Here is a 23,778-nt window from a genome sequence, read left to right as displayed (position 1 = left end):
TTTTTTTTTTTTTTTTTTTTTTTTGTTATAACTGTATTCAAGCCCTCTGGTAGATCTGGGTTAGATCTACCTCCTACATGTTCCAATAGTGATTTGTGCTTTCTGGATAAAATGTGTTCATTTTTATCCACTCCTAGACTGTAAGCTCTAAGCTAGAGTGTCTCTAGCACAATATTCATTATCAATAATAGTTGTTGGATGGATGGTTGGATTATGATGGAAAAATGGATGGGCCAGGTGTGGAGGCTCTAGCACTCTGGAAGGCTGAGGTGGGGCCTGAGCTCAGGAGATCAAGACCAGCCTGAGCAAGAAAGAGACCCCATCTCTACTAAAAATAGAAAAAACTAGCCAGATGTTGTGGTGCATGCCCGTAGTCCCAGCTATGCAGGAGGCTGAGGCGAAAGGATCACTTGAGTCCAAGAGTTTGAGGTTGCTGTGAGTTCTAACACCACAATGCTCTACCACAGGTGACAAAGTAAGACTCCATCTCAAATAAAAAAAAAAAATGATGGCAGGAAAATGCAGATGGATGTGTAGAAATGAGTGGATAAGTGGAAGAGATGGATGGGTCCCTGGATGTAGGGGTGGATAGATGGATAAGACTCAGCGTAGTTTCAAGTACAGGTACACATATAATCACAAGCTAAAAAATTCCAGAGCTGAAATTCAACCCATTAAACAAGCAGGAAAACAAAAAGAAAGGAACATGCCCAGGGCCACACAGCCAATTACTCCCAAAACTAGAGCCAATGCCCAAGTTGTTTGTTTGTTTGTTTTTGTTTTTTGACCCAAGTCTTCTAAGTTTCAGGCTAGGGTGGCCAGGGTGCCTTCCGCCATACTCATATAGCTCTAAGGAATCTCTGGGTTAACCTGAAGAACACTTAGTGCGACCATCATCTGACAAGGTGCACACACGCACATCCTGATGACTCGTGCAGAGAAAGGTGTCCAGGTTCAGAGGAAAACACATCCGTTTGGGAGGTTGGCAACCCTGAGCTCTCATCCAGGTCCCCTCCTTACCCATGCCTGCCAACTGTACAATCAGACTAGAAACAATCAGCTGTCAGGGCCATTGGGATGCTCAGGGTTGTAAGTATGGGCCTGCTTCAAGCAAGGATCTCAGTCAAGGTAAGGAGACACACGTGGCTCTGAATTCTTGCAGGAAATCCTGGGTACTCTCTTCGTGTCCAAAGAGGCCAGGGGCGCCCTCTCCCGGGTTCACGCCGTGATACAACGATGGTATGAGGAGGAAAAGTAAACTCTTCTTCACATGTGGTATCCAGAAACCGCCACTAGATGGTGATAGAGATGCACATTGCACACTTAAGATCCTTTTCTACAACGAAACCTGAAACCTAAGGGTTGCTTTCTGACAAAAATATCCTATAGGGGAATTTGCAAATTGCCTTTTTTTTTTTTTTTTTAATAAATGTTAGCCTCACTAATCTGGCCTACTTTTCACATCCAGGCCAGGCAGGCTTCATTAAACCCTGCATCTCTTTCCACTGTTGTGTACCCCACCGGGGCGTCCCTAGGGCCTTTGACAGGAAGTAACTGTTCACTTGACTTCCTGGTGTTTCAAATTAGAAGTGGCAGTTGCGCTCCCCACATAAGAGTTTTATGAGGGTTGTATGTTTCACTGCACATCAAAGGCTTAGTTTAAGTGCTTATTGTCAGTGAACACTCAGTAAATGTTAGCTATAGATACATATTTTCTTTTTTTTTTTTTTCTTGGCTCAAGCCGAGAGTGAAATTAGCTATATTATTATCATCACATAGAAGAAAGGGATGTTCAACCTCCCTCCACGCTAAATGCCCTGAACTGTGCCAAAAGGGCCAGTAAATATCTTTTAGGAACAAGCAGGCTGCTTTGCCCTGGCTGATTTTCCAACGTATTTATAAACAGTGGAGTTCAGCTAGTAAGGATAGAAACCCACTGATTAAACCAGCCTCCGGGGCCCTGCTGTCACCTCCTGCCTCCTTAAAGTCCTAGGACCCTGACCTTCTAAATAGAATAGTCACTGTATTAAAAAAAAAAAAAAAAAAAAAAAGAATATGTTGTATATGGTACATAAACTTTATTTTCTTCCAGATGTGTGCCAATAGTGCTAGCACCAACAATTTCTCCAGAACCCCCAGCCTTTCTCTGGGGTATCCCCTTCCTTGTTTGAAGTTGCATTTCTCATCCCTCTATTGGTGCTGCTGATCTTGTCATGAGTCAACGCCATGCCATGGTCATGGTAGTCACTGTAGACTACATTTTATTACCTAGTGGGCCAAGCCACCCTTCCTGCTTACCTTCTGTGTAAATACACGAAGCAATGGCAGTGTGCTATCAACTTACAGCCATCACTCCATGTTGAGCAACCCTGACTCTCTTCGATGAGGTTACGTAAATACTAAAAGTCTTGTTTCTCTTTCACATGAGGCTTCCTGGAGAAACCCAACCCCTGGATCTATCGAGATCTCAAAATATCCTTGGATAAGACAGAAGCCAGACCTGGGGAGTTTGCGATCTGCTTTACAGAACTTCAGGAGAAGTTTTTTAATAACCTTCCCAGACAGCTGAAGAATTTGATCCTCTTGGTAAAGCATTGGCATCAACAGGTGATTTTCCAACTGTATATATGTTGTTATCATTCATTTCCTTTTTATTGGGATAATCTTTTTTTGAGACAGTCTCACTTTGTCACCCTCAGAAGAGTGCTGTGGCTTCACAGCTCACAGCAACTGCAAACCCTTGGGCTTAAGTGATTATTTTGCCTCAGCCTCTCAAGTAGCTGGGACTACAGGCACTCGCCACAATGCCTGGCTATTTTTCTTTTGTTGTTGTTATAGTTGTCCTTGTTTAGCAGGCCCGGGCTGGGTTCAAACCCACTAGCCCCGGTGTATGTGGCCTGCACCCTAACCACTGAGCATGGGCGCTGAGCCTAATGAGATAATTTAGTCAGTAAAGTGCAGCAATCTTAAGTATACAGGTCAATGCACTTTTTTACATCCTTCTTAGTGACACCCAAGTCAAAATAGGGAACATTTCCTGCACCCCAGAATGTGCCTCAAGCCCATTGTATCCCAGTATTCCCTGAAACAAACCCCAAATCCAACATCTATGACCACAAATTAGTGTTGCTTATTTTTAGATTACACAACTGGAAGAGAATGTATATACTTTATTGGGGTTTTTTTGTTTTGTTTTGTTTGAGACAGAGTCTCAAGCTGTCGCCCTGGGTAGAGTGCCATGGTGTCACAGCTCACAACAGCGTCCAGCTCTTGGGCCTAAGTGATTCTCTTGCCTCAGCCTCCCGAGTAGCTGGGACTACCGGCACCCGCCACAACGCCCGGCGGGGCGCTATTTTTTTTTTTTTTTTTTTTTTTTTTGGTTGTACTTGTCATCATTGGTGTTTGGTGGGCAGGCTGGATTCAAACCCTCCAGCTCCAGTGTTTGTGGCTGGCGCCCTAGCCAATGTACATACTTTGTGTCTGCCTTTTTTTGCTCAATATTGTGTCTGAGAGCTTCATTCATGCTGTTGCATGCAGTAGTTTTTCATTGTTTTGTAGTATTTCGTTGCATGAATACACCACACGTTTATCCATTCTATTGCTGATGGGTGTTGGGGTTAATTCCACATTGGGGCTGTTATGAATTAGGTTTCTATGGCTGTTCTCCCACATATCTTTCTGTGAATTTAAGCACTCATTTCTCTTGGGTAAATACACAGCAGTAGAATTGCTGGTTATACTGTACATGAATGTTATGTATGCATGTATGCATAAACGTGTAGACTATAGACGTGGGCCATTTATTTAGTTGTTTGTTTAACTATAGGAAATATTGCCAAATAGTTTGCAAAAATGGCTGTACCAAATTACACTCCCACCAGCAAAGTAGGAGTTCCAGTAGTTCCACATCCTTGCCAGCATTTAGGGTCCACTGAATTTTTGACATTCTGGAGGAGGACAGTGACTTCGTAAAGATTTCTAGTTCCTTGATTTCAGACCCCCTGACATGGGAGGTAGTGCTCCTCAAATTAGCTGCTGCTCTTTTCTTTTGCCACAGTGTGAGAAAAAAATGGACTATTTACCCAAACTACCTCTGTACACTCTGGAGCTGCTTACAGTGTATGCCTGGGAACAGGGGTGCGGAGCAGAAGACTTTGATATAGCTGAAGGCATCAGAACGGTGCTGAAGCTGATCAAGTGCCAGAAGCAGCTGTGCATCTATTGGACGGTCAACTACAACTTTGAGGATGAGATAGTCAGGAACATCTTGCTGGACCACATCCAAGCAGAGAGGTGACCAGCACCCCACAGCCACTTCCCTGTACCTCTTTATCTGTATGCCAGGCTGAACCACTTCAAAATAGGTCTCAAACCTGGTCTGTCCAGCCAGAGATGTGCCAAAAGAATGGCAGCCACTGGCCAGGCACAGTGGCTCGGACCTGTAATCCCAGCACTTTGGGAGGCTGAGACAGGAGGATCACTTGAAGCCAGGAGTTTGAGACCAGCCTGAGCAACATAGTGAGACCCCCATCTCTACAAAAGGTCTAAAAGTTAGCTGGGCATGATGATGCGTGCCTGTAGTCCCAGCTACCGGGCAGGCTGAGGTGAGAGGATTGCCCAGGTGTTGAGGCTGCATAGAGATTTGATGATACCACAACACTCTAGCCTGGGGAGCAGAGCAAGACCCTGTCGCTTAAAAAGGCAGGCAGGGGCAGAATGGCAGCTGCTGCTATGGGTAGGAAGGCAGAGGACTCTGTCTGGAGGAGGGGAGGTCTGGCCAATGCTTTGCATGTTCCCAACCATAGTCACACGTGGTCTCAAAAAGATGAGACCACTGAGGAGATACTTCCCCTTATAGAAGGAAGCAGCTAAGAGAGGAGAAGGGTTGTCAGCAAGAGGAGACTACTTTGTTATTTTATTAATGGAACATCTTTGTAAATCAGAAAACACAGGGCTGGAGTGGCTAGCTGTCATAGACAAAGCCCCTTAGCAGCTTGGAGGAGCCACAGGAATAAAAGCCCAGGTGACCAGATTCCCACTTGAGGCCTTTCTCCCCCAAACTGCCTTCTTCTACAAACAGCTCAACTGTTTTTTTACGCAGGCCAGTAATCATAGATCCAACCGACCCAACCAATGATGTGAGTGGAGATCAGAGGTGCTGGCAGGTGCTGAAACAGGAAGCTCAGAGCTGGCTGACTTCTCAGGCCCTGGATAAAAAGTTACCTGCGCCATCGTGGAACGTTGTGGTGAGAGAGTTTGCCAATTACTGCCTGTTCCACATTGTGGGGAGGCTCATCCTGACACCCAGGCTGAGTCTTATCCCCAGACACCCTGTGTTAGCTCACTGTGACTGGCTGGGACAAAATGCCATAAAAAAGGTGGCTTTAAACAACAGTAATTTATTCTCTCATGGTTCCAGATGTTAGAGGTCCAAAACCAAAGTGTGGGCAAGGCCACACCCTCTCTGAAGTCTCTTGGGAAGGATCCTTCCATGCCTCTTGCAGCTTCTGATGGTTGCTGGCAGTCCTTGGCTTGTGGCTGCTTCACCCCAATCTCTGCTCCTTTGTCACTTGGCTTCCACTCTGTGTGTCTTCCCATCACCTTCCCTGTGTGTATGTGTCTGACGCAGCATCTCACTCTACTTCTTATAAAAACAACAGCCATATTGAATTCAGGCCCACCCTGAAGACCTCCTTTTAACTTGATTATATCTGTAAAGATCCTATTTCCAAATAAGGTCCCATTCACAAACACCAAAGGCTGGAACTCTCTTTAGGGACAATGACTGTGAAGTGCAAAAGGGAACAAAGAGAGAAGGGATCACAGATGAGAGATTTCAATTAATTTTTGCAGAAGGCTGGGCATGGTGGCTCATTCCTATAATCCTAGCATTCTGGGAGGCCAAGGTCGATAGAGTGCCTCAGCTTAAAAGTTTAGATCAGCCTGAGCAAGAGCAAGACCTCATCTCTACTAAAGATAGAAAAACAAGCTGGGCGTTATGGTGGGTGCCTATAGTCCCAGCTACTGGGGAGGCTGAGGCAAGAGGATCACTTGAGCCCAGGAGTTTGAGGTTGCTGGGAGCTATGATGCTGTGGCACTCTACTGAGGGTGACATAGTAAGACTCTCTCAAAAAAAAAGAAAGAAGGAAGGAAGGAAGGGAGAAGGAGAGAAGGAAAGGAAAAGAAAGGAAGAGAGAAAGAGAGAAAGAAAGAAAGAGAAAAAACATTTTTGTAGAAGAGAAATGTGAACAGGTGGTAAGAAATGAAATGGAGGCTCGGCGCCTGTGGCTCAAGCAGCTAAGGCACCAGCCACATACACCTAAGGTGGTGGGTTCGAATCCAGCCTCGGCCCACCAACAACAATAATGGCTGCAACCAAAAAATAGCCGGGCGTTGTGGTGGGCGCCTGTGGTCCCAGCTACTTGGGAGGCTGAGGCAGGAGACTCGCTTGAGCCCAGGAGTTGGAGGTTGCTGTGAGCAGTGAAGCCATGGTACTCTACCTAGGGGGACAGCTTGAGGCTCTGTAGAAAGAAAGAAAGAAAGAAAGAAAGAAAGAAAGAAAGAAAGAAAGAAAGAAAGAAAGAGAAAGAGAGAGAGAGAGAGAGAGAGAGAGGGAGGGAGCCAGAGAGAAGGAGCAGCCTTCAGACCGGAGATGCCGGGCATGGTCTCCAGGCGCCACCATCCAGGCAGGTGTAGGGGGCAAAAGGAGAGTAGGGCAGAAATGGGAGGACCCATTAAAGGACCGGCTGTGAGACAGGTGCAGGGCTTTCCCCCCTCCCGGCCCCAAAGGGAAAGTAAACCTGTCAATGTGGAATTCCCTGCATGCTCAGAGTGTCAAAGAAGGGTGACCCAAGAAGCACCTTCTCAGGGGAGACCACTGAGTCTTTCCCACTTTCCCGCAAATCCCAGTGGGCGTAACTGTATCACCTGAGGCCAAATGGGCCACCCAAATTCCACATTTCACAGACAGGGGACTTATATCCAAATTATAGGAAACAAGATTGTCTTTTTCCATTTATGCAGAAATTTGAGTGCTGAGCAAAACACTCAGATGTAAATGAGCTTACTAAACTCTTTTGGCCCTGGAGGTGAAAAGAAGTCTGTGAGCAGGGAAATTTACTAATTGGGTTTAACAGGGGTGTCCAGCCTTTTTTCTTCTCTGCCTCACAATGGAAAAAGAACTGTCTTGGGCAACCCGTTAAATACACAAACATTGGCTCGGCGCCTGTGGCTCAAGCAACTAGGGTGCCAGCCACATACACCTGAGCCAGAGGGTCCAAATCCAGCCCGGGGCCACCAAACAATAATGACAGCTGCAACCAAAAAATAGCTGGGAGTTGTGGCGGGCGCCTGTGGTCCCAGCTACTTGGGAGGCGGAAGCAGGGGAATTGCTTGAGCCCAGGAGTTGGAGGTTGCTGTGAGCTGTGATGCCACAGCACTCTACCCAGGGTGACAGCTGAGGCTCTGTCTCAAAAAAAAAAAAAAAATACACAAACATTAACGAAAGCTGATGCCTGAGAAAAAGGTCTGTGCATAATTTTCATGACAGATAAGCAAAAAAGTCCTCACATAATCCCCATCCCCCCCCCCCCCACAGGCCACAGGTTGGACACCACTGGACGGATCTCAATGCTCTGGGCAGTTACATCTGGGTCCCCCACCCCTATCCTTACTTTCCTTGGATTCCTGCTAGTTGTTCCCTCACCCCAATTTTCCTGGCTTCTTCAACTCGCTTTTTAAAAAAAATTATTTCTCCTGCTTTATTCTGACAAGGTTTCAAACATACTAAAAACTTACCAAAATGACTGCATAAACTCCTGGGTGCCTTCACACAAATGCACAAATGTGTCACATTTCACCGTCTTTGCTGTGCTACAGTTGGTGTGTGTGTACTTTTACTGTTCACATTATTATTACTGTCATTGTTGGTTACACGATGTTGTTTCAGAGCAGGCTGCCACACCCCTTGCCCCAAAGGCTTTCATATGGGTCACTGAGAACAAGGATATTCTTGTCAATACCCACCACCCCCATGGTCCAACTCTGGAGATTTGGGATTCATCCGTTATTGATTTTGAACTTTTGGCCTCCAAAACTATGAGAGAATCCATTTCTGTTGTGCTAAGTCACCCAGGTGTGGTAACTTGTTATGACACCACTGAGAGTGTAATACACCTGGGCACAGATAGTGAAATGTGACACACTTGCGCATCTGTGTGTGGGGCACACGGGAGTTTATGCAATCATTTGGGCAGTGTGTTCAACAAAGGCTGATACACAAGAGAATCTCTTGACCCAAGAGTTTGAAGTTGCTGTGAGCTGTGATGCCGCGGCACTCTCCCGAGGGCAACAAGTGAGACTCTGTCTCAAAAAAAAAAACAAAAAAAAACAAAGGCTGATACAACTTTAAAAGATGCATGTGATCAGAAATCTACCTACAGTGAAAAGAGAAATAAAGCCAAAAGGCCCTGGCTGCTGGTAGGCAAGGCCACAACTAGAGGCAGGAAGCAGAGAGCAGCTTGGAGTTAGGGGCACTGCAGAAGAAGGATCCACTCATCAGAAGAAGGATCCAAATCTCTTCTAGGAAAGAAGGAGGGAGAACTAGGAGAATTCCATTTCTAGAATTTCTGGAAGGTCTTGGGCACCACCCTAAACTCTCAGGTACAAGGACCAAAGATGGAGGAGGTGCCCGTGTGAGGACTGGAGAGCAGGAGGGAGCGGCCGGATGGGGGACCCATAATGGGCAGGAAAAACAGCTCCTTGAGGGCCGCTCACAGTGGGGTCTTCTTTCTTTCTCCAGCCAGCCCCGCTCTTCACGACTCCGGGCCATCTTCTAGACAAGTTCATCGAGGACTTTCTCCAGCTTGACAAAATTTTCCTATATGAGATCGAGAAAACTATTGACATCATCTGTAAATTCCTTACACAAAATTGCTTTCAAAATTCACCTATGAAGATCCAGATCGTTAAGGTGAGCCCTGGCCCTCCTCTCACGAGTAGTCCTGAGAGGACGCCAAGGGGGCCCTGTAGCTCTCCAGAATCCATCTGCCTTCAGACATCCGAGGGAGGGAAGGTAGAGGGCTCAGAGAACCAGGACACTGGTTTTCAGTGCGGTCTCTTTCTGTGCTATTAACAACCCTCTTTTGGTTCTGTATTCATTTTCCAGGGCTGCACTTGGGCTCGGAGACATATCACTCCAATCTCTGCCTCTGTTTTCACATCACCTTTTCATCTGCGTGTCCCCTCTTGATTTAGAGTCCACACTAATCCAAAACAATCTCATTTCCAGATCCTTAATTACATCTGCAAAGACCCTAGTCCCAAATAAGGTCTCACCCACAGGACCCCAGAGAACATATCTTGGGGAAGGGCTGGCACCATTCAACCCACTTCAGATTCTAAGCTCAACATGCCAGACCAGAAAACAATTGCCTTTCTGTGTCAGTGACGGGAGTCCAATTTACTCCATCAGCTAAGCTAAAGATTCAGAGCATTGAGTTGTCCTTATCTATGACTCAGAGGCCATAAACTGACACGCTTCCCTCTGTTGGTCACATAAAAGTGTGCCAGTGGTCACAAGAAGGGAGGGAGCCACTGTTAATATATGCATATAAACATCTCCAGAAATGCAAAAACAGACCTGCGTGCGCCTCACTAAGCGCCTGGGGAAATCGCCCCAGTATCCCTGAGCAATAAGTAAACTGTCTCACTGAGGTTCATCGGGGTGAAAGCAAGACTGAATTTGTGATTAATGTTAGAACCACTGAAGCCTGTGTTTCCCCTTCTCCTTCCCAAGACCCCATTAACATGACAGGCAGTGAAGAGGAAAAAAGCGGGGCGTGGTGCCTCTTCCCCTTTGAGGCCAAGGCAAGAAGATCACTTGAGGCCAGGCGTTCAAGACAAGCTTGGGCAAAATAGTGAGACACCCATCTCTCCAAAAAGTTTTTAATAACTAGCCGGGTTAGCTGGGTGTTGTGGTAGGTGCCTGTGGTCCCAGCTACTTAGGAGGCTGAGGCAAGAGAATCGCCTAAGCCCAGAAGTTGGAGGATGCTATGAGCTGTGATGCCACAGCACTCTACAGAGGGTGATAAAGTGAGACTCTGTCTCAAAAAAAAAAAACCCAACTAGCCGGGCATGGTGACACACACGGTAGTCCCAGGTATACGGGAGGCTGAGGCAGGAGAATTTCCTGAGCCCAGGATTTAAAGGACGTGATGAGCTATGATCATGCCTGGGCAACAAAGCAAGACCTTGCCTATAAAATTAATTAATAAAGAAGAATACATATGATTCATCAAAGAAGAAAACAGGCAGAGAGCTATTAGCAGATAAGAAATTGCCTTCTGTCTTCCTGGACTTGGCTGAAAATCTCTCCACGGAGGTGGAGAAGAAGGCATCACCTGGAGATTGTGAGGAGGGGGCTGCAGCCGGGCAGGGGACAGCGAATACACCAATGAAGTAGGCCGGAGCCCAGATGAATTGAGGGCCTGCATACAGGAAGTAGAGCACACCTGTCCTCACCTCTCCAACCCACATGCCAGGCACCTACTGACCATGGATAAAATAAACATTTTCTCTACAGACACTGAATGCACAGACATAAGGAACCTGCAAAGCCTGGCTCCTGTTGGCCCTTTACAGAAAGTTTGCTGACCCTTGTACTTATGAATATTCATCCAGTGGTCCCCAGACTGCAGACCATTGATCAATCAGGGAACAGATGGGAACTTTAACCATGATAATTGCATTCAGCTTGATTTCTTTCAGAGCACAGCTAAATATTTCTTTAGAAGAAAACATTAGGAAATGGACCTGAGAAACAGGTAACTTATAACTAGCCCATCCATTTTTTTATATGTAAAGGGCAGGAGAATAATTGCCTTTGGAGCCATATTGTCTTTTAGTTGGTCTAATAGACAAGGACTCTAACACAGAACCTGGCCGTGGCGACCTCACTGATTAGCTGAACTGGTGCCAGCCCAGGGGGACAACGAAGTCTCAATCTGGGAAATGCCGTATCTCAACCTTCCTTTCTTCCCTAGGGAGGGTCGGCTGCCAAGGGCACAGCTCTGAAGACCGGCTCTGATGCCGTCCTCATTGTGTTCCATCCCTCGCTTGACAGTTATTTGTCCCCCGCAAGCAAACAGAGCAAAATCATCAAGGAAATTCAGCGTCAGTTGAAAGTCTGTCTGCGGAAGAAGTTTGAAGTCACATTTGAGCTTTCAGAAAAAAAGTCTCCCAAGGCACCGAGCTTCTCTCTAAAATCCGAAGTACTTAACGAAAGTGTTGACTTTGACGTGCTACCTGCCTTTAATGCTCTGGGTAAGACTCCCCCAGACCTTAGGGTCTGCAGAAGGAAGATTCTAGATTCTAGAAGTGATTTGGGAGGAGAGCGGGGCGATGGAAACATATCGCACACCTGGTCGGGACACCCAGCAGGTGGTATTAATAATGGCAGTCACCCTACACCTGGATGTGATTTTATTCTCATGTCTCATTTGCACATCCCAAAGACTACCAGGAATTCACATCGTAGACTCAGTGGCATGATCCACAACACCTGTCAAATAATGGGGAGGGCCCCACAGGCATTCCAGATACATTTGTAGATAAAATGCCTCAACTACAGCAAAGGAAATCAAAGAGCAAAATGTGGGAGGAATTCTAAGGCAAAAACACAGGAAATCTGGGTGTTTGACTTCAATCTTAGGCAAAAATCTCCTTTAGAAATTCAATTCATGGGTGACAGGTACATAAAGAGATATTAAAAGATCAAGGGGCTCAGCGCCTGTGGCTCAAGCGGCTAAGGCGCCAGCCACGTACACCCAAGGTGGCAGGTTCGAATCCAGCCCGGGCCCACCAAACAACAATGATGGCTGCAACCAAAAAATAGCCGGGCGTTGTGGTGGGCACCTGTGGTCCCAGCTACTTGGGAGGCTGAGGCAGGAGACTCGCTTGAGCCCAGGAGTTGGAGGTTGCTGTGAGCTGTGATGCCATTGCACTCTACCCAGGGGGACAGCTTGAGGCTCCTGTCTCAAAAAAAAAAAAAAAAGATCAAGGCTATTTCAGGCATTTTCCAAGTCAAAATCGTGAACACTGTAGTCCCTTCCTCCTGAATAGTACTTAGTATCTTTTAAAAAGGGAGTAACAACATAGAATGGGGGTGGGCAAACTTCTTTCGGTAAAGGCAACATAGCAAGTATTTTCAGCTTTGAGGACCATACAGTATCTGCTGCAAATACTCAGCTTCGTTGTTGTATGCATGAAAGCAGACAAATGGACATGACTGTGTTCTGATAAAACTTTATTTATAAAAATACAAGCGCTGGGCCAGATTTAGTCTAGGGGCGATAGTTTACAATCCCCAGATCACTGTGCAAAAGGTCTTTCTGTGATAATGAAAATTTTCTGTGTTCTCTATCTACCAAGAACTTGGTATGTGGCTAATGCAACTAAATGTTTATTTCCTATTCATTAACTGGAATGCAAATAGCCATATTGGCTGGTGGCTACTATGTTGAACAGTACAAGTCTAAGTAATACTTTAATTGTACGACTTGCACTTATGGAGATCATATAATGTTTTTAATGTCTCATTAGTCTGTCCCTCTATCCTAGACATTAGTGATGTAAATACATTGATATCATTTAAAGGCATTTCCCAGCATTAAATTATATTTGTCAAAGATGTTTTGAAATCTGTTACTATACATATAAAAGCATATTGTCAATATCTCCCTCTTGCTAGGTCAACAGACTTCTGGCTTCATACCCAGCCCCAAGGTTTATACTGAGCTCATTGACATGTACAAATCCCCACACATCCCAGGGGGAGAGTTTTCTACCTGTTTTGCGGGGCTGCAGCGAAACTTCATTGCCTCCCAGCCTGCCAAACTGAAGAGTTTAATTTGCCTAATGAAGCACTGGTACCAACAGGTACGTAGGACAGCCCTTGTTGTGATCATTGGGCTATTATTTTTACCAGTCAGCTGTGACCAGCAAGCCAGCCCTTACCAAGTGTCCTGTTGCCCACACTCTCCCATGCTGGGGGATGAGACACTGTTTTTAGGGCATCTGCCACTCCTTAAACCCTAGGTGTCTTTGCGGAGTTCCCATCACTAACCCCCTACCCTTAAAGCTCCTACACGTGGTTTATTTTGCCTTTGTGCTGGCTAAAGAATTCTGTAGGAATCCAAGTCATCCTGCCTACAGATGGCACATGGCAGTTGAGATTCACATGCCTGCAAGTTGCCAGTCGGCTTACCTGCTGCTCGGTGCCCATGCCGTCTCTTGGAAGGCAGGTTGAAGCTCCCAGCAGGACTAGGGTCGTGTTCTCTATGCTGCCCAGCCTCGCTGTGTGGTACCAGCTGTCTTGCACACAGGTAGTTTCTGAGTACCTTCCTGATGGCAAACATCAAACACAGTATCAGCTCTTCCTGAGGCATCCCTTTTCTCAGTCCTGTTACCTGAACCCTAAGACTGAACTCTGTGGTTTTTATCCTGGGAAATCAGAGAGATGGCATAGTGTGTCTCCTCAGAGGGCTCAGGGCTATGATGTGATATGTGACTTCACTTCCCCAAGCCTTGTGTTGGTGGTGCTCAACCTTCCTAATGCCGCAACCTTTTAATACAGTTCCTCATGCTGTGGTGACCCCCAACCATAAAATTATTTTCATTGCTATTTCATTTCATGGTTGGGGGTCACCACAGCATGAGGAACTGTATTAAAGGGTCGCGGCATTAGGAAGGTTGAGAACCACTGGTTTAGATCATAATGCCTGCTCAGCAAGGCTTTTAGAAGGATTAGGAATGATGCCAGAAAAATACCTGGCCCCATAATTAGCCTGCAGTGGGTTTCTAGAAAGCCTGTTAGAAAGCTGCTTACCAGCTGCCAGGTGAGCTGCTGTAAACCTATACTGTTTGGACCTCCAAGCTGCAGCCAGCCCGCCAGTGTGGCATGGCGACTCTGTTGTCCTGCTATGGCCCCTGTGAGGCCCTCGCTGAGCTCCGTGCCCTTCTCTGCCTCACTTGTGTCGTCTGATGTTCCCCTCTTCCCTCAGTGTGAAAGGAAGCAGAATACAAAGGGGTCCTTGCCCCCAAAGTACGCTTTGGAGTTGCTCGCTGTGTATGCCTGGGAGAAAGGGAGTATGATGCAGGATTTTGACACCGCTGAAGGTTTCCGGACCGTCCTGGAGTTGGTCATGCAGTATCGACAGCTCTGCATCTTCTGGACAGTCAATTACAACTTTGAAGATGAGACTATCAGGAAGTTCCTACTGATGCAGCTCCAGAAAACCAGGTGCCCTAACCCCAACCTGTCCTTTTCTCAACCTGATTTCCTTTAACACTATTTCAGTGACCTGGACTCTCCTCCTGTGGGGTGGTGATTCATTCCGCAGGTGAAAGGGAGAGAGAGCTGGCTAACAGATCCTCTCATAGTCTTCAGAGGTAAAATCCTAGGGAAGAAGGCGAAGATACTGTCCAGAAGGAAAGAAGGATGCAGGCACCAGGTCCCGGGGCTCTTTTTATCTTTTTAAGGTGGAAAGAAACATGTGAATTTGTGAGCAGGTCTCAGAAGGGTTTGTCTTGCAAGAGTGTCCCTGAGAATTAATGCTATCCTTCATCCTGCAGGGATTTTATTAGATTAGGGTTTATCTGTCTGTTCTTGTCTAAAATTTTATTAGATTAGGGTCTATCTGTCCGTTCTTGTCTTTATCTATCCATATCTTGTCTAAGGGACAAGATACTGTGGATTGCCTATGTGGGTTGTGGCCTACTTGGCAACATTATAGTCGGTTAAGTTAAACATCGTATCTAAATCTAGGAAAATACATTGAACTCTACTGGTATATTTAAATTACCAGTCATCCAGGCTGTAAGGACACATTGTTTTATGCTGAAGGATAGACCCCACATGCTGAAGTCACGGGTTTTAGAATTCTCCTCTAACCCCTCATTTAGGCCGGTCATCTTGGACCCAGCTGATCCTACTAGCGACCTGGGAGGAGGAGACCGCTGGAGTTGGCATCTCCTGGCAAAAGAAGCTAAGGAATGGTTGTTCTCCCTCTGCTTCAAGGATGGGACTGGAAACCCAGTACAGCCCTGGCCAGTCCCAGTAAAAGTCACCTAAAGCAGCAGTCCCCAACCTTTTTGGCATCAGGTACCAGTTTCATGGAAGACAGTTTTTCCATAAACTGTGGATGGAGTTGGGGGGGGGGGGATGGTGTCAGGATTAATTGAAGTGCCTTAATTATATTTATCGTGCATTTTATTTCTGTTACTATTACATTGTAATATATAATGAAATAATTATACAACTCATCCTAATGCAGCATCAGTGGGAGTCCTGAGCTTATTTCCCTGCAACTAGGCAGCCCCATCCTGTATTTGCAGCCACTCCCCAGTGCTAGCATCACCACCTCAGCTCCAGCTCAGAGCCTTAGATTCTCACATGAAGTGTACTGCCCAGATTCCACACACACGCAGTTTACAGTCCGGTTCACACCTCTATGAGAATCTAATGCCGCTGCTGACAGGAGGTGGAGCTCAGGCAGGATGTAAGGAATTGGGAGCGGCTATAAATACAGATGAAGCTTCACTGGCCCACCGCTCACCCCTGCTGTGTGGCACCAGGCAGGCCATGGATCTGTCTGCATCCTGGGGGTTGGGGACCATAGATCTAAAGGAAGTGTCCTTCATCTGGAGATAGCCCTGTGATGTGCTTGAACAAAAGAACTACTGCTGTAGCAACTAGGAAGTTATTTGACCACAAATAATAGAAAGTCCCACGCACAGGAGCTTAAACAACCAGTTCCCCCAACCCCAGTTCCAAGTAGCCCTGAGGCAGGACACCCCTGACCCCACATTGTAGGAGGCTGGTCAGCACCACTGGGCTCTCTAACCACTAGATGTCAGTCTCACCTTGCCAGGTGCACGCGCACACACATGCACGCACACCACACACACACAATGTAACAACCCACAATGGCAGCCAAATGTCCCCAGGGGGTCACAGCTCTTTTGGCTTTTGCTTTTGGCTCCAGCCTCTCTCGTTGCTGATTTTAGTACTTCCTGGCTCTGAAAGCAGCTACTGAACCTCCAGATGGCAGGTTCACAATCTGGGTAGGAAAAACAGAAAGAGGAAAGGTAGCCAAGGATCAAGAATACAGGGGTTTTATCAGAAGATTCATCCAGCAAATTTCCTTACATTTCATTGCCCAGAGCTGTCGTGTGGCTACCTGTCATTCAAAGGTGGCTACCAAGAAAGTGGTTGAAGACCCTCAAGGGAGTGAGTCACCAAGTGGAGTCTGCCATACCTCTCCAGAGCTCCCCTCCTACCAAGATGTGCTTGAAGTAGCCCACCAGTTACACGTGATTCTCCCCACCAGGTTCTTCCATTAAAGTAGATTTCTCAGCCTTAGCATTATTGACATGTGGGACCAATTAATTCTTTGTTTAGGGGGCTGTTCATTAGAAGATGATGAACAGCATCCCTGGCCTCCAGCCACTGGATACTGCCCACTTTGACAATTAAAAATACCTCAAGGTCAGGTGCGATGGCTCAGGCCTGTAATCTCAGCATTCTTCGAGGCCAAGGCAGAAGGATTGTTTGAGGCCAGAAGTTAGAAACCAGCCTGGGCATTAAGACCCCGGCTTTACAAAAACGTTTAAAAATTAGCCGGGCACGGTGGTGCACACCTGTAGTCCCAGCTACATGGGAGGCTGAAGCAGGAAAATCTCTCACGCTCAGAAATTTGAGGTTACAATGAGCTATGATGATGCCACTGCACCTCAGCCTGGGCAACAGAGTGAGATTCTATCTCTAAAAAGTGAGAATAATGTTGAGACACTTTCACATGTCCTCTGGGGAGAAAACTCTTCCCCAGCTGAGAACCCTTCCTATAGAGACACGCCCCACCCAAACCCCAGAATCAGCTCTAGTTACTAAGATCTCTACCGTCAGTAAGTGCCAAAGTCTTGCCTCTGGAAATAGTCACCTTCCGAGATACAGCTCCCTCTTTTTGTTTTTTCTGACTCTGTTAACCAATGATTGCACCTGCTTAGGGAACATCATCTTCCCACACACATATTTCTTTCTAAACAGTTGCAGAGCTAGGGTGGATGCTATTGTCAATGAGATGCTTTCATCCAGAAGTCACAGAATTCTGGAATAATAACACTAGAAGAAACTTCTAGAGGTCATCTGGTAATTGCATTTAAAGAATCAGTTCACTGTGGGAAAGAAGAACCTGGATCCATTCTTCCCTTGACATTCTCTGCCACTCCTTCCCTTGCTTCTGGGACTCCTTTTAAAACCACGACAGCAAAGGTCTTTATAAAGCCTTGCGTGGCTGAACTCCCACCCTGCAAGGGACCTGCCTTTAAAAATAGTTGCTTTTACCCAGCTTTATGTGCACCGCCTTTCCATCAACCTGTATTTTTTCTGTATTTTTCCAATTAGCTTCTCCCTTTTTCTTCAAGTCTTAAAAAGGAATCTCTCTGTGTCTCCAAAGTGAAGGCCTCTACTTGCCACAAGGTTCCCATAACTTCCTGACCTTGGTCTCAGAATCTTCCAATTCATCCATCTCCCATGTCTTTCCTCTGGACACAAAACCCTTCTTGTCCCAGCCGACGCAGAGGTCTCCTTAGCCTGCAGCCAGACAACCCTTTCATTAAACCTTCCAGCTCTCCAAAGGCTTGGATCATTGCTGTTGCCTTATCTATATGAGCCTGGTGTCTTTTCCTTCTGAACCTGCCTTTGTCCTCTCTCCCACACCCAGGAGTATCTTCTTGCCAAATCAAAAGGCTTTTTCCATGGGCTTTAGCATCAATGATACTTGAAGGTCTAAATGTTTTAACCTCATAATCCCTCCCCCGACTTGAAGTTTTATTACTGTGGCAGACATCTGACTGTGATACACTGAAGAATATACCAGACCACAGTGACCAGTTCCTCGCAGACTTTCAAGAACCCTTGGAATTTCCTGACGAGTGTATTTCGTATTCATGACAAGTCCTGTTCAACCACATCTGATTTGATGCTAAAAGGCGACTTGCGGTGGGTCCTTAGCCAAACCACAAAGATCTAGCATGGGAATTTCATGCCCAACCCCGTTATCTGGGGAGGGGAGAGAGCTGGCAATTGAGTCCAATCATGTGGCCAATGATTTAATCAATCGTGCCAATGGAGTGGAGTCCCTATAAAAACTCTGAACGATGAGGCTTGGGAACCTCCTGGTTTGTGAACATTCGCTGTATCAGGAAGGCCACATGCAGCGAAGCTCCTGAGCTCTAGACCCTCCCAGACCTGGCCTCCCTTTACATCTTTTCATCAGGCTCTACATTTATATCCTTTAAAATAAAATGGTGATTGCAAGTAGACCACTCTCCTCAGTTCTGTGAGGCATTCTAGCAAACTGTGGAACCTAAAGGGGGGTCATGGGACCTCCCCAGATTTGTAGCCAAATGGGACAGAAGTGTGGGGTAGTCTGAGTACCCCACTTGTGACTAGTGTCTGAAATAAGGGTGGACATGAGGACCTTGCTCTTTAATTGTCCATAAGCTTCATGGGGCCTAATGTATGGTGCAGAAAAAAATGCATAAGTCCCTTAAAGAAAAATGAAGGGTAGTTTACAACCTTGGACTAAGTGTTACGTACATGACTGGTTAGACCAGTGAGAATAAAGTGAGCAACTTAAGGCCACACAAAGCCGGGAAGGGACAATATTATGATCCTTCTGGCAATAGATTCTCAGGATTCAGTAGACATTGAAATTCATTAAAAGCAAAGAGTTCACAGTGGTCAAGAAATGTGCAGTCACTGGTCATTACCAGAAATTACCAGGGCACCAACACTTTCTCAGAAAATCAGCAATGAATGGCGATGAATCAGAAACATTTAAACCCAGCCTTTCTTGTACAAAGTATTTTGGGATAGACAGCCATAATGGAGGAGGGCAATTTATCCTTTTTACAGAAGAATTCTATTTAATAAATATCAAAAAGGTAACAAATTAGAAACATCACTATTTGGCAACTTATGATGAAATAAGTGGTTTAGGAAAATGTTACCAATGGCTGAAACCATTAGATGAAACAGTGGCGGGGAACATTGTAATGTGGTTAGGGGGAATGTCACCTCCCAAACCCACAGTTTAACCACAGCATCAGTGGGAGAGAGACAGCCAGACACGGCACCAGGCAACACAGAGCACATAGCATCATACATTAAGTGTTCTTGCTATCGAAAAAAAAATTTGTGTGTGTGATTTGGCACCAATGTCGGCTACGAGAAACAAAAGGAATTGAGTTAGCAAATTCCAGGGGAAAAATGCATAGGCCAGACAGACTTCTAAAAAACAGAACAAAATACAGAGAAAGCAGGACAGAAATGTGGAAAGGTGTGTGTTCTCACAACCACCAAAGGCAAAGGGAAACGGGCCAAGAACATAGCAAGAATCCAATTAAGGGGCAGTGCCTGTGGCTCAAAAGGGTAGGGCGCCGGCCCCATATGCTGGAGGTGGTGGGTTCAAACCCAGCCCCAGCCAAACACTGAAAGAAAAAAAAAGGATCCAATTAAGTAGAGTCACAGTCATGATCCAAGGCCTCACCAGCTCACTCCTGGTTACCCTAGCAACCAGGTCCCCACTTACATCAAAGGAAAGAAGCAATGATTAGAAGCAGGACCACCCATGACGAGTGGCCAATGGCCCAGGGGATCTTGGGGAAGAATGTGAGGACAGGCCATGAAGGAGTTCACCAATGGAGAGAGTTTGTGGATGAAAGGATTATCCGAGGCAGCGTGCAGGGGGCCTTCAGCTACTCTCCCTTGTGGCTTCTCCAGCTAGTTGGGTCAAATCTGAGCAGATGAAGATGTGATCACTCCTTAGTTCTATTAGCCAGTGTCAGCGCCTGCGATAAACCTCAAACAAGGGAAAGGTGAAGAAGGAGGCTCGTTCTCTCTCCTGGGATGGCCCTGGGTGAGTTGGGCTGGGCCCAGCCCAGTGGGGTGGAGACCTGCTGGGAAGAATTCAGCATGACGAGCAGGTCGCAAGGGTCCTGGCAACCCCACTTGCCCGAGAGGCTTTCGTCTGAGCAGTGGTACCCGGCACGCTCACCTCGGATGGAGCTTCTCGGACAGGTGAGGTGCCCAGACCACTATACCTGCTCTCAGCCAGGCTGGGAAGAGCAGAAGGGATGCGGATGCCAGGCTCCAAGGGGCAAGGCAGGACGTCATTGCCAGGAGTAGGGGAAAGGCTCTTCAGTGGGGAATTTAGGACACAAAGGTCCTTTGCCAAGGTTGAGCCAGGAGAAAAAGGCTCACAGTGTCAAGACACAGAGGTCTCTCTGTGGGGCTTCACAGACATCCTGGCCAGGAGGGGAAAGGACAGGAGAAGAAGGGCTTTTAAGGAAGAACAGGGTGGCCAGCAGGCGACCACTGGGTGCTCATGGCCCAGTCCCTTCTGGTAGTGGAAGAGAAAATGCCACTAAACTCATGGGAGGCCTAGAAAAGAAAGAAGGGGCATGTAAAGTAGAATAACAGCTGCCTCCCCCACAAGATGTGCCTGTTCTAGTCCCTGGAACCTGGGAATACGTTACCTTATGTGGCAAAAAGGGCTTTGCAGATGTGATTAAGGTTATGGATCTTGAGATGGGGAGAGTCGCCTGCATTATTCAGGTGGGCTCCCTTAATCACCCGAGTCCTTAAAGCCAGAGCTCCTTCCCCAGCTGGAGTTAGCAAGGTCCACTGGAGCAGCAGCCCCCAGCCTGTTGGCAACAGGGACCAGCTTCATGGAAGACAATTTTCCACAAACTGCAGTGGCACAGAGGATGTTTTCAGGATGATTCAAGCCATTACATTGTAATATATAATGAAGTAATTATAGAACCCACCATTGCCCAGAATCAGTGGGAGCCCTGGGCTTGTTTTCCTGCAACTAGATGGTCCCATCCTGGGGTGATGGGAGACAGTGACACCCTACCTGTGTTGCTGCTATAAAACCTGCCACCAGATGTAACTTGATTGTTACTTGCCATTCGCTGAGAGGGCTTTGCTATGAGTCTGCAAGCAATTGATTTATTATGGTCTCTGTGCAGTCAAACCTCTCTGCTAAGGATCATCTGTATTTGCAGCTGCTCCCAGCACTAGTATCACTGCCTCAGCTCCACCTCAGATCATCAGGCATTAGATTTGCATAAGGAGCACACAACCTGGATCTCTCATATGCACAGTTCATAGTAGGGTTCACGCTCCCATGAGAATCTAACGCCACTGCTGATCTGCCAGGGGGTGGAGTTGGAGCCCACAAGGTAATGTGAGCGACAGGAGCAGCTGGCCGTACAGTGGAAGCTTTGCTCTCCCTGCTACTCACCTCCTGCTGTGTGGTCTTGGGGAGCAGCACCGGGGAGAGGCAGGAGAGAAGCCCCGGGGGCTGCTGCTGGCCTGAAGATGAAAGGAGCCTAGATCAGTTAAAACATTTATACTCTAGTTCTAGAAAAGTTCACTTGTACCCTTTTTAGACAGACCGTATGGGTGATCAATAACTAAGTAAATGACACAAAGTCTATGTTAACCAGTTTGATGAAAATATTTCAAATTGTATATGAAAACACTACACTGTACCCCATGTTAGCATTAATGTATACAGCTATCATTTAATAATAAATAAATAAATAAATAAAAAAGGAGCCTAGATCAGGAAATGTGGCACTCTCTGGAATGAGGATGACCCCCCCTACGGACAGCTTTCAAGCAGACAGGGACCTCAGTCCTATACTCATGTGGCACAGGGTTCTGCCCACAACAAGGAGAAAGATTCCCTTAGCACCTCCAGAAGGGAACACAGCCTGGCCATCACCTTAATTTCAGCCTTTTGAGACTCGAGGCAGAGAAATCACTCACATACCTTGGCTTGTGGCCATTTGTTTGCATCACCCCAACTCCTTGATTACATATTGTATCTCCCACTGGTGACACTGATCTGTCACTCTCTTATAAGGATCCTTGTGATTACATCACACACACCAGGATATTACAGGAGAATCTCCGTGTCTTAAAATCCTTAATTATTCACATCTACAAAGTCCCTTTTGCCATGTCAGGTAACATATTCACAAGTCCTGGGGATCAGGAGGGGGACATGTCAGGGGGGTGGGAGGCAATTAGACTACCACAGTGGGTATTTGCAGACAAATTGATATTTAAACCACAGGCTGAAGAGAGAACCTAAGGGAGAAAGCAGGGGAGAGAGCAGGCCCAAGCACTGAGGCCAGCACCTCAGTCTCCCCTGGCCTGTATCAAACTCTCTTAAAAGACGTCCAGGTCCAGGGCCCCTCCTTTCCTCCTCTCTGCTCTGCTCCGCCCCATCCAGGTGGGCTCCGAGTCCTGGAGAGGAAGAGAGGAAAGGACGGCTCATTCCACAACCCTGAGACTTTAAGCCACAGCACACCAGATGCTCTGGGGACACAGATGCTACCCACATCCCCCACACACACTGAGGACTAGTCACGCCCAGTTGCTGGGCTCACAGCTTCCTGGTGAATTAGCAGTGAGGACTCCCCCTTCAACTCAGCTTTGTCAAAATTCCTCCAGGAAATGAGTAAGAAAAAATCCATCCCATTCTTGTTCTTTCTGCTCTGCCTTCCCCCACGGAGCAGTTTTTCTCTTGCAAACACAATACTCATGTCACAGATGAGAGACAGAGCCACGTTATTCAACACCTACTGATTAAATGCCGGCTTCTAAACACCGACATGTGATGCTCCTGACATTCTCTTGACAGATTCACTCTTTACAGAGGAGGAAAAGGAGTTGGCTGGCGTCACAGAGCTGAGCCAAGGCTGCAGAACTTTAGCGCCTGGAATCTGATCCCAGCTGGAACTGGATTCGTTTCCTGTGTCTGCTGTAACAAATCACTACAAATTTAGTGGCTTAAAGCAGCAACAAAAATGTATTCGATTACAGTTCTGGAGGCCGAAAGTCTCCAATAGGTCTCTTTGGAGTAAAACCAGGATGTCAACAGAGCTGGTTCCTTCTGTAGGCTCCGGGGGAGAATCCTTTCTTTCCTTCTTCCAGCTTCCAGGGGTTGCCTGCCTTCTTTGGTCCGTGGCTACCTTGCTCCAGTCTCTGCCTCTCAGAGTCTCACGGCCTTCTCCTCTCTACACCTCTAGCTTTGGCCTCCCTGCCTCTCTCCTATAAGTACCCATTCTTAAGATATATACACTACGCAATGAAAATATATATCTACCAAAAAAAATCTTGCACTCACGTATTCATAGAAACTCTATTCCTAATAGCCGAAAACTAGAAACAACTACAACGTTTCCACAACAGCGAAACAGAGACACAAATTGCGGTGTGTGCGTGCAATGGAATGCCACTCAGCCAAAGGGGCACAAACACCAATACCTTAGAACAGGGTGAATGAGCTTTGCAAGTATAACTTTGAGCAAAAGAAGCCAGACCCAAAAGAGTACACGTGGCACGATTCCACTGATGTGAAGTTCAAGAACAAGTAAAAAGGTTACAATTTCTGGTGGTAGAAATCAGGTTACTGGACAGTGGTTGCTGGGTGGGGGTGGAGTGGTTTGCTAGAAGAAGGGACAGGGGAACTTTCCAGGGTGACCAGGGTACTGTTTATCTTGATTAAGGGTACTGGTTGCGCGGGCACACACATTTATCCAAATTCAACCAAATTCTAGGTAAGATCTGGGTATTTTCTTCTAGGTAAATTATGCCTCACTAATGTTAGTTTTTGTAAAAATGAAAACAAAAAGTAT

The 23,778-nt window shown here is 46.6% G+C and overlaps 1 protein-coding gene across 2 annotated transcripts in view; it reads left to right on the top strand.

The window, feature by feature from the left end:
- Nucleotides 1-23,260, top strand: part of OAS2 (2'-5'-oligoadenylate synthetase 2) — a 30,143-nt gene extending 6,883 nt beyond the window's left edge. Inside the window, exons 3-11 of one of the 2 annotated variants that reach the window (XM_023513310.1) lie at nucleotides 2,429-2,607; nucleotides 4,058-4,293; nucleotides 5,102-5,246; nucleotides 8,801-8,971; nucleotides 11,043-11,322; nucleotides 12,749-12,936; nucleotides 14,061-14,299; nucleotides 14,962-15,160; nucleotides 22,782-23,260. In XM_023513310.1, the coding sequence (XP_023369078.1) occupies nucleotides 2,429-2,607; nucleotides 4,058-4,293; nucleotides 5,102-5,246; nucleotides 8,801-8,971; nucleotides 11,043-11,322; nucleotides 12,749-12,936; nucleotides 14,061-14,299; nucleotides 14,962-15,130 (1,607 nt within the window). In that variant the 3' untranslated portion in view covers nucleotides 15,131-15,160; nucleotides 22,782-23,260. Of the gene's footprint in view, nucleotides 1-2,428; nucleotides 2,608-4,057; nucleotides 4,294-5,101; nucleotides 5,247-8,800; nucleotides 8,972-11,042; nucleotides 11,323-12,748; nucleotides 12,937-14,060; nucleotides 14,300-14,961; nucleotides 15,161-17,902; nucleotides 18,382-22,781 lie in introns of those variants that run through there. The other variant, XM_023513309.1, reaches the window with a different exon arrangement.
- Nucleotides 23,261-23,778: the final 518 nt, after the last annotated feature.

This window comes from Otolemur garnettii, unplaced genomic scaffold, assembly GCF_000181295.1.
Source record: "Otolemur garnettii isolate 467f Iridium unplaced genomic scaffold, OtoGar3 scaffold00038, whole genome shotgun sequence".
In the NCBI taxonomy this organism is placed as follows: domain Eukaryota; kingdom Metazoa; phylum Chordata; class Mammalia; order Primates; family Galagidae; genus Otolemur; species Otolemur garnettii.
This window is presented reverse-complemented; position numbering and strand designations above follow the sequence as displayed.